This window comes from Myotis brandtii, unplaced genomic scaffold (assembly GCF_000412655.1).
Source record: "Myotis brandtii unplaced genomic scaffold, ASM41265v1 scaffold179, whole genome shotgun sequence".
In the NCBI taxonomy this organism is placed as follows: Eukaryota; Metazoa; Chordata; class Mammalia; order Chiroptera; family Vespertilionidae; genus Myotis; species Myotis brandtii.
Genome location: NW_005356635.1, coordinates 3,666,337 through 3,677,357, shown reverse-complemented (window position 1 = coordinate 3,677,357; position 11,021 = coordinate 3,666,337). Strand labels below are relative to the sequence as shown.

Genomic DNA, 11,021 nt, shown 5'->3' with positions numbered 1-11,021 from the left:
GGGGGCTGGGCTGGCTGGGGGGTGGACCTGCAGGTGGTTGGGGGTGCCAGTTGGCTGCCACAGTGCATGTATGTCATAGCGACTGATTGTTCCGGCCATTCTAGTTGTTCCATTATTCCGGTTGCTTGGCTTTTATTAATATATATATATGGCCTAATAATGGCCTGTATCTTTTTGGAGGTATTTTTGTCACTCCCCCCTCAACTATATTATTCACTCCTTGGGCAGAGTGTCCTGTGTCAGGTCTTCACCTCTCTCTTCAGGCTGCCCTCCTTGCCTCTCACCTTCCCTTGAACTTCAGAAAGACACTGTCGGGAGTCTCACTTAGCCACCTGCTCACTCCCACCTAGACACGCTTACCGGCAGTTCTTACCTGTCTTCCTTGGCTTGGCCAGTGAGATTCCACTTGCACCTACTTCCTACCGGTGGACCTCTGTCTGCCTGGCCCTATAAATCACATAAGTTTGCTTTCTCCTGGGTATGCATTGCAGTTCTAACATGTTATATATCACATAATTCTCAAAATAACCCTATAGGCTAAGTACACATATCAGCCCTGTTTTATAGACAGGGGCATAATGAGTTGCCCATGACCCCAAAGCTGAAGTGATGGAGCGGGACAGGAGTCAGGCCGCCTGCCCCCAGAAGCTGTGCTCCTCACCACCACCAGGTCGGTAACTGACACCGAGGGCTGGAAGACCACTGGGTGCCCTGTGAGCACACAACCCACATTCTTACTCTGCAGAATAGACATACCTGCTCTTGGACTGTCTGCGGGACATGTCGTCACAATCAGGAAACAGCCCCCACATCTGTGCCTTCACCCTGACGTTCTTATGAGTGTTAGAGCTGTGGATCCATCTGCCCCTGGACACGTTTTCTGATGAATATCTGTGACACCTCTGTGCCGCACCAGCACAGCCACAGGTGATCCTGAGTGGGGGTGATGAAAGGATTAAGAAAAGACAGACAAGAGAATGAAAACTGGGTCTTGGTGGGACGCTGCCCTCTCTGATGGAGAGAGACAGCGATAGCACCCACAAGCCGTGTCTTTATTTTATAGCAGATGCCATGAGGCAAAGTAGGGCATGATCAAGATGTTTACAGCATTATCGTTGGTTTCAACCCTACTCAACTACATGCACCTGAACTCTATCACACAGGCACATGGGACCACGTGTTCGGACCACAGGTTCAAGCTTACAACTATAGCTGTTGGCTATAATTGTGCTGGGAAGGCTCTGCCCTCCAGCTGGGACTTGCACGTGGCAACAAGAGGACTGTGCCCTCTCATTAGTCCGAGGCTTGAACCTGTCCAAAACACTGTAGCTGCGCCCCATACACCTCAAGTTCAGATGTTGAAAACGGAAGTCAGAACTAGAAAGCCTGAATAAGCTTGGTGGGTTGTATCATTGTCTCTCCTGCTTATGATATTGTACTGTTGTTTTACAAGATGTTAACCTTTGGGAAGAATAGCTAAAAGGCATGTGGGATCTCTCTCCATTATTTCTTACAATTGCATGTGAACCTGTAATTATGTCAAGATAAAAAGCTTATTTAAAACAAAAAGTTAATGAAAAGAAAGTAAACTCAGTTCCTTCACCCTCCTGCCCCACTTGCTGTCTATTCCACATCGCAGTTGATGGCACTGAGAGCTCCGAAAGCCACCCTAGCCCTCTGTCTTCCCTTCTCTCCAATATCAGGTTGGTGCTGTTCTACCTGCTTCTCTTTTATTCCCTCCTCAGTCACCTCCCCACTGCACTTGGCAGCCTCCTTTTAAGACTTCCTTAGAGTTGTAATTTGTATACATGATTCCTTTGCCTAAAATCATTCAGTGGTTTTTAATCATTTTTGATAAAAGACTGAACTCATAGCTTGTCACTGCCTGGGTTAGTCATTGGGCTGCTGCTTATAAATGCGGGTTTTTAGACTCCACTGGATTTACTGGGTGGAAGTCTCTGTATTGGAGTGCCCTCTGGTGACCATTTTGTGCACTAGCTTTTGAGGATCTTGGGCCACCTTCCTAGCCTCCCTCTCCCTCTGCCTCCCTGCCTGGAACGCTGCACACTGCTGTTCCTGTCTGTGCAACTCCTTGGTACCACCCTCAAGACTTGGCTAAAATGGCCCCCTGCTTCCTTTCCTGTGTCCCATGACAAGTCAAAGCACTTACTACATTGCTGTCAACATCTGTGTCCCATGTGTCTCCCCATCTCAGGGATGAATCTCCTCAGGTAGGGACTGCTTTCTCCTCACCTTTGTAGCCCCATATCCCAGGAGAGCTTGTGGCCCATAGGCATTTAATGCTTGCTGCCAAATACCCATGGTTATGTTATCTTGAGTTGTCACTGATCTCCAAGTAACAATAACTAGTGTCATTGTTCAGTAAATAAAACCACAGAGAAATGGCCAGTTCAAAATAACATAGTTCTCAACCACACAAAAACTGATACTCAGTATTTGCCAGTAAACACCATTGTTCTCCAGGTAATTCTATGTTAGAGAAACTTACTTTAAGCATAAGAAATATTTCAACAATTTATCACACAATAGCATTACCACCGAGTGCCAGCAGCCCCAACCCTTCCCTGTAGAGGCCTGACTTTACTGACCGTTCAGTCGGCAGCCGGTCTGGGTCACCGCACTGAGGCAGCAGTTTCCATTTGGGCGACTCTTATCCAGGCTGCTAGTCAGCATGCCGATTTCCCCGTTCATCCCCCAAGCGAACAGTGGCGAATAGGGGATTTCAGGTTTTCTGTGAATCTGATAGGGTACAACCAATTAACTTTTAGAAGCCTTTTCTTATGGAAGTAATTCAAAGCACAGAGACATGTCCAAGATTGTAATAAAGTCCTTTTACTCCTCGCCCAGCTTTAACCCTTAACTCCTAGCCACTCTTGTTTCTACCCCTCCCCCGCCTCCCTGCCCACCCTCCCCAAAGTCATATCATTTTATAGTGGATTACTATGAATCTTTTGCTTCAGAAATGCAGTGATTTCTTACTAGTAGTAAAGTATTATAAGAAAACATTTTTAAAAGTGATAAGACAGCTTCACTGAGATATAATTCACCTGCTGTATACTTCATTTAAAATGTGCAACTTAGTGGTTTTAGTGTGTCCATAGAGTTGTGAAGCCATCACCATGTTTTAGGACATTTTTATCACACTTAGAAGAAATATTGTAGCCATTAGCAGTCATTCTCTGTTTCCCTTCAGTTGCCTTCAGCTCTAGGCAATCTAAATAGCCTTATGGATTTGCTTGTTTGGGACTTTTCATATAAATGGAGTCATACCGTATTTGGTCTTTTGAAACTGGCTTCTTTCAGTCAGCATAATGTTTTCAAGGTTCATCCATGTAGCAGTGTGCATCAGTTGTCCACTCCTTCTCATGACTGAATGTATTCCATTGTATGCATGTAACATTTTATCTATCCATTCATCAGTTGATGGGCATTTAGGTGCTTTTATTTTTTGGCTATTATGAATTATGCTGCTATAAATACTTGTTTAGGAATTCTTGTGTGAACATGTGTTTTGATTTCTCCTGGGCATATAAATAGTTGTGAAATTTTTGGGTTATGTGGTAACTCTGTTTAACCTTTTGAGGAATTGCCAAACTTTTCCACAGTGGGTACATATTTTATTACATTTCTCCCAGCAATGCACAAGAAATTCTAATTTGTACACATTCTCACCTATGCTTATCACCTGTCTTTTTGTTCTAACTGTCCTAGTAGTATCTCAGTGTTGTTGTTTTTTTAATATATATTTTTTATTCATTTCAGAGGAAGGGGAGGGAGAAAGAGATAGAAACATCTATGATGAGAGAGAATCATTGATCGGCTGCCTCCTGCATGTCCCACACTGGGGGTCGAGCCCGCAACCTGGGCATGTGCCCTGACCAGGAACCAAACCATGACCTCCTGGTTCATAGGTCGATACTCAACCAGCTGGGGAGCGTGGCTTTGACTTTCATGTCCCTGGTGGCTGATGTTGAACATCTTTGTATTTGCTTATTGGCCAACCGTGTATATTCTTTGGAGAAATGTCTATTAAAATTCTTTGCCCATTTAAAAATGGGTTGTCTTTTTATTATTGAGTTGTAATAGTTCATTATATATTATAGATCTGAGTCCCTTATTAGATGTATGATTTGCAAGTATTTTCTTTCAATTAGTGGGTTGCCTTTCCCCTTTGTTGATGGTATCCTTTGATAAAGAAAGCATTTTAACAACAAAAGGCATGAGAAAAATGGTAGAAAATCTTTCAGTTATTCTTACTGAGTTTTTAGAAATAGAGTGTGGGGCATGTTACACATACTGAAGGTTTTTTCCTCCATTCAGTCTGCACCGAAGTCAGGCTGGTTAAACCCTCTACATCCTGTAGTTTCGAGAAGCAGGCTGTCCTCCCCATGGAGAGGCAAGAACCTTTTGTTGTAATGGTACAGTCTCAGGAAGAATTTTCCCTGGTGGCTGTTGGGTATAGGCTTCTCCTGTGTCCTTGACATAGCACTGGATCACCTTACAGATAGATGTGTGTGTTAGTCTCTAGACTTGGTGGGCGTTTTAAAAAAATCATCAGCATTGTATTTATTTCACATAGTGGGTTCCCACTGGCTTTGGAAACAGGAAAGAATCCAGCCAGGAAAATGTACCTTCACAAAATACATACATTTATTGTAAGTTTATTAAAATATAATTGAAAGTTTCATATTTGCATGGGCCTTTGGAGCACATTGGTTAGCAGGTGCTTCTAGTTAAGTTGGTTATAATAAACACAGTGCATCAGAGAGGGAATTTGGCATTTTCCCTATAATGGTGTGTGAAACCTTCAAGGTATGTAGTGATGAATTTAAACTAGAAAGCAAAGATGTTTGTATGAAGATTGGAGAGTCAGAATGATTGGGAAGGAATTTGATTTAATAGTCATTTTGAGAGAACCTTGGGGTGCATTGATTCAAGTCAATACTTGATGGTTGACTATGTATGGCAGAGTTTTATGGGGATGAAAGAGAGAGATGGAGGGGTTTCTAAGATATCGGTTAGAGAAGAGAGGGAGACCCCCGCTAGGTGGTAGGGTGGTGTCCAGAGACTAGAGAAGGTTATGTGTTAGATGTGACATTTGAATTGGGCCCAGGAAAATTCTAATGCATGAACACAGGTCAGTAGAAAAGGATTGTTGGTAGAGATTGCATCAGAGGCATGAGAGTCAGAGCAGTTTGGGCTGGTGGAGTACGAAATGCTAGGTGGTGGGTAGTGTTTGAAGTGATTCCAATTCCTAGCTAAGGAGTTTAGCCTTCATTCATGATGGGTTGCTGATCGGCGAAGGGTTTGGAACCAGGGAGCTGACGTTGATTCTGTAAGTCTGCCTGTGGAGCAGGTGTTAGGCATTGGTAGCTCTGTGAGGCCGAGGCAGGGACTGACATTGGCAGCAGGTGTGTCCTGATAGTGACCGCTTGGCCGTTAGTTTTTTTTTTTTTCTAAAAACTTTTCATCCTGATGGTGATGATCAAAGCTACCAATTATTGATCATTTTCTGCATCCTGTGCATGGGGCTGAGTAACTCACCCTTACAGTCACTCTGATGTACATATATTATTGATCCTGTTGTAGGATGAAGAAGGTGAGACTCAGCAGAGGTTAGACCTGCTGCTCCAGGTCGCATGGCTGAATGGCAGAGCTGGGATTGGGATTCAGGGCCATCTGTTCCCAAGTTCACTCTGCCCCTACGGCTGCGTGTGGGCTCTGTTGCTGTGCTGCAGGACACCTTCGCCAGGAGCCTGGCTGCACTGCGCTCCGCCCTGCCACACCTCTGTTCTCCCCATATGTGTTCATCGTTTTATGTGATTTCATGTACCAGAGTGGGCATCTCACGCCTGTTTGTGTCCTGGGCCAGCTGTGTGACCCTGGGGATGCCTGCAGTGCCTAGGTCTGTAAGGTGGTAATGAACTGTGTGGCCTCTAGAAGCCCTCTGCTTGCGGGTTAGGCATGGACAGAGAGGTGCAGTGGCTGTAGGATTCTTGGATGCTAGGGAGAGCACTGTCGAAAGGACTGGGCACTGTATTCAGTCCTGAGCCCTCTCAGTAACGCTCATGCTCATAAACTTTCTAACAATCTGGCTCATGGACCTTAGGTTCTACTGCACCTCCAGGAGCTACAAGTGTGGCCACACCCCCCAAGTTGCTAGAATGTAGGACTGCTCCATTTTCAGAGTAGCCCTTTTGGTCACATTCTGTAGCTTTTTACCTTCGAATCTCACCCTGCCCCCATCTTCCCTGTGATCTTTATCCATTCCTATTTTCTTTTACTACCTGGAACTGGGCCCAGTCAGAATCTGGCAGTGGGGCTGAAGGCACTGGCATTGGGTCAAAGCCCTCTTGTGGTGGTTTTCCACTCAAGGCTGCTGTTTTCTGTTTTCAATTTCTAATGAAAATTTTGTGGGCAGTCCAATATTTTATACCAGCCCACTCTAGACTATCTTATGTCCAGACTCCTGAATCTGTCTGCTTGCCATGATCACTTACTGTTAGTGGACTACAGTTATAATTAAAGCGCACTATTAAGAGGGCTGCATTTAAAGTCCATGTGAATCCCAATAGGAGGAGATTGTGGAGCGGTATATTCAGCAAGCCTTTATTAGCCACACATGTGTTTATATAAATGTTCAAACACACGTAAAGACCGAAGGTTGCATGTTAGAATATTTAATGATTATGCGTGATGGTGAGGAGACAGAGGGAAGCTATGTAGACAGGGATGGGGACCATGGGGGGGAGAAGGAAATAGAAATGGGATACCCAACTAGGCAGAGTTACTAAGTAACCCAATTGGGCAGGTAAAGAAAGGCACACATGAGAAAAGCGAAGTTTAAAATACATGAATATTGCTAAGACAGGTAGCTTGAAAATAACTAATCACAAGGCTGTGAGGCATACAAACCAATCCCAAGGATGTTACTAAGGCAGAATTCTTTGAAAATACCAATCAAGAACTAGCAAGGCTGTACCCACCCCGTAGATCAGTGATGGCGAACCTATGACACGCGTGTCAGAGGTGACACGCGAACTCATTTTTTTGGTTGATTTTTCTTTGTTAAATGGCATTTAAATATATAAAATAAATATCAAAAATATAAATCTTTGTTTTACTATGGTTGCAAATATAAAAAAAATTCTATATGTGACACGGCACCAAAGTTAGGGTTTTTCAAAATGCTGACACGCCGAGCTCAAAAGGTTCGCCATCACTGCCCTAGATTAAAAATCGTGCTTTCTCTTGTCCTCTCTCCTCTCTCTGGCACACAATGGGTTCCTGAGTTCCTGTGGCAGGGGAGCACATCCTAAGCCCACGCTGCTTATGGCCATGTGGGACTCTGCACATGGATTAATAGACTTTAATTATCTTGGGTGCTCTCAATAAACTTTGGTTCCATTATTCATTTTTGTCTGCTACATCATTCTTCGATTTCGTGAGACAACAAACTCAGACCCCACATTTTGGTTTCAATGGGATTACAGAGCCTTTTTGTTTTCATACATTTTCTGTAGTGACCATGTATTTCTTCTATTTTAAAAAAAAACTTTTTAAAGTTGGGGTGTGTGAATGTGTGTGTTATTTTTAGCTCTTGAGGCTAAAATATTCTGTGGGGATATTGAGAATAGTAGATACTGAGAATGAGCTAATAGTAAGGTGTGGCACACAAAAGCTGGGATTTTGGTCCTTGTAATTTTTGTTTTTGTTTATTGTAGCTAAGCTCCACCCATCCATTGGATGGTTGGCATTTCACTTTGTTGAACAAATGAGTGGCATGAGACTGTTAATCCATATCAGGGGCACCAGAAGATGACAGCATTGGTAATTCAGTCTTTGTTTTTAATTCCAGTGGATTCATTTTTTTTAAAAATATATATTTTTATTGATTTCAGAGAGGAAGGGAGAGGGGAGAGAGAGATAGAAACATCAATGATGAGAGAGAATCATTGATCGGCTTCCTCCTGCATGCCCCCACTGGGGATCAAGCCTGCAACCCGGGCATGTGCCCTTGATCAGAATTGAACCTGGGACCCTTCAGTCCGCAGGCTGATGCTCTATCTACTGAGCCAAACCAGCTAGGGCTCCAGTGGATTCATTTTAATGATAGTATCTGTTATCAGTGGCAAGTGTTGACCTAGTATCTCTTCATCCTTTTGCATTGGCTTATTATTGGAGTTTAGCATCTGCATTTGAATTTCAATTTTAAATTAGACACAATTAGAATAAGTGGTTTAGACCACAACTTAATAGTAGTTATCTCTGGGTACTATTATCAGGTAAGTTTAATAGTATTCAAAAAGGAAAAACAAAACTCTCAATGACTAACAAGATGTTTAGTATCTACTCTTGTCAAAATAGCTTCCTTTAAAAGAAGGTGGGAGAACCTATTGCCAAAGTAATGGGAAAACAGCGTTGAGTGAAAATGTTTCAGTAGGATGGTTTCTTCTGAGATGCTACTTGGCTAATCCTTGGGGAAATTTGACTGTGAGCATGCAATCATTACATTTTTACACACAGAATGGGCTCAGGTTGGCATCTCATCCCCTGTGATTGCCAGAGGCAACACACTGATTTAATTTGTGCCCCCGTGGCAGACATTTTTGAATAATTTCAGTGATTTTTTTACGCTATGTTTTCTATTTCCTTTGCCGTTTCCTACCTTTGTTGCTCACCACTCTTGCTGATTGCATTCTGAGGAGAGTGCAGTCATTGCAGGTCCACACGGTTGTCTGAGAGGCTGCTGCTCTTGTGTCCCTGGCAGTCCGGGGCAGTGCCGCTCGGAATGCTGTCATGGCCAGCCCATGTGAATGCTGCCTCTCACAGATTGACAAAAACAGAGCAGATCTTAACTAGGCATGTTTGCCACTTGACTTGGACCCTGAAAAACATACACTTGGGGATTTTGAATTCTTTTGGTGGAGACTTGAAATTTCTCAAAGGGCTTGCCTCTGAAGTTCTGTTTTCTGCTTGTGCCTTTCATGTTATTTTGTGCTAACTGTTGTTTAACATGGAAGAGCCCCTGATGCATCTAATTTGAGTGCAGATATCTTCTCCTGGATAAGGGGTCGCAGAGGCACAGGAGAGAGCTGGCTGGATCCCTGCTGCTGTGGAGGGTGCCATGGCACTAATGGCTTTGGGGTGGGCATGCCTTCCTGAAGCGCTTGAATGTGCAAAAGCCACTTTTATGTCATAGATGTTTGTTTTATAAGTACATCCTTAAGATGATCAGAAAGGGGTGAAAAAGTCATTTCTTATACCATTTCTTAAAATGCAGAGTGGACACAAATATCTACCAGGTATCTTCGAGAGCAGCTGGCCAAGATTTCCGACTTCTACCACATGGCTTCCAGCATGGGTGATGGCCCTGTCCCTGTGCCCCCAGATGTGGAGCAAGCCCTGAAGCAGTGGGAATACAACGCGAAGCTGGCATTCCACATGTTCCAGGTAACTTGCCAGGGCAGCCAAGACTGCGCAGCATTCTTTTAAAAAGAGAGCAAGTTCCTTATCGTTTAGTTTTCTGGGGGTTAAATTGAATCTTTCTATGAACAGTACATTCAGAGAAAGCCATCTGACATTTCTCACGTTGAATTGGAGTAAAGGTTGCACCTTGGCCCTGAGATGACAGCTGCTTCTTATACATGTTGACCTCCAGCTTTAATGATGTCAGCTCTGTTAGTGCTGTTACTATGTAATTGCACTATTAAGTATGATCCTTTTAAACCTTTTCTTTTGCAAAAATTCTATGTGTTCATTCAAAAAAATCTTTGTGCTGATGTCTCCTAGTAGATCATTAGTGTTTCATTATTCCAGAGATAGGTCACCTTAATTGGGCTCCGCTGCAGTTCAAAATGCAATTGATGGGGCCTATAAGGGCACTGTGGCATCCAGACAAGCTGATGTAAATCACATGGACCAGAAGAGGGCGTGTGTGTCTCAGTTTTTACTCCTGGCAAGGAGGAGTAAGTGTGCATATTCAGCTGAAATTGTATCGCTGACATAGACTTTCACTACCTGCTCTCTTGACCAAAGAGAAAGGGGATTAGAAAGGATGTGTGGCTTCTACATTTTCTTTTTAGAACTTAAATTATAATTTCCAACTTGCAAGTGATTTTTTCCTAAGAGCACAAAGTAGGAAAAAAACATGGTCCTCTTGAGAAATGGCATGGTTGCAGTCAATAAAAACAACTCTACAAATCCTAGCTCCACTTATTACAGGATTACTTCAGTGCATGCTCAATTACTTTTATTGAGCTGAGGATTCAATCTGCATCTTTTAAAACATGTCTCTCAACAAGCTTATTGTCTTTGGGAGGTTATCTTTATGTATTAGGAACATTGGAATCAGTATGTCTTTTAAAAAAATTATTATTTTACTATTTTTTAAATTTAATTTTTTCCATCACCATTTATTCCCTCTATGCCTTCTTCCACCTCCACCCATCCCCCTCAACCCCCACAATCACTACACTGTTGTCCAGATTCATGGTTTTTTTTCTCACTTTTTTTTTTTCTCAATCCCTCTACCTCCCCAACAACCCCCCTTCCCCTAGGGTTGTAAACTGATTGGAATCTAATTGTAACATTAATGCTACAATTTGAAAGTTCATGATATTTTTAATTTGTCACATTCTGAAATGTGAAACTGATCCTAGTATATACATATGCAGAAATAAAGGCATGGGTACATAGACAAAAGCACATTGAGGAGGCACTATTATGTAATCATTGACAATCGTATTTATTTAAAATTTTTAAAAATCTTAAATTCATCATCTCTTATACCTTAATGCAAAATTCCATTTTATTTATTTTTTTATGGAGTGAAAATTCACTTTTCTGGTTTTAAAGTTTTTTTTTTAAATTAAATCTTTATTGTTCAGATTATTACATTGGTTCCTCTTTTTTCCCACCATAACTCCCCTCCACCCAGTTCCCACCCCACCCTCCGCCCTCACTCCCCACCCACTGTCCTCATCCATAGGTGCACGATT

At 42.7% G+C, this 11,021-nt stretch overlaps 1 protein-coding gene across 4 annotated transcripts in view; it reads left to right on the top strand.

The window, feature by feature from the left end:
* Positions 1–11,021, top strand: part of MED12L (mediator complex subunit 12-like) — a 397,491-nt gene that overhangs the window by 100,282 nt on the left and 286,188 nt on the right. For all 4 annotated transcript variants that reach the window (XM_005863465.2, XM_014537429.1, XM_014537427.1 and 1 more), the window contains one exon: positions 9,305–9,474. In XM_005863465.2, the coding sequence (XP_005863527.1) occupies positions 9,305–9,474 (170 nt within the window). The remainder of the gene's footprint in view (positions 1–9,304; positions 9,475–11,021) is intronic.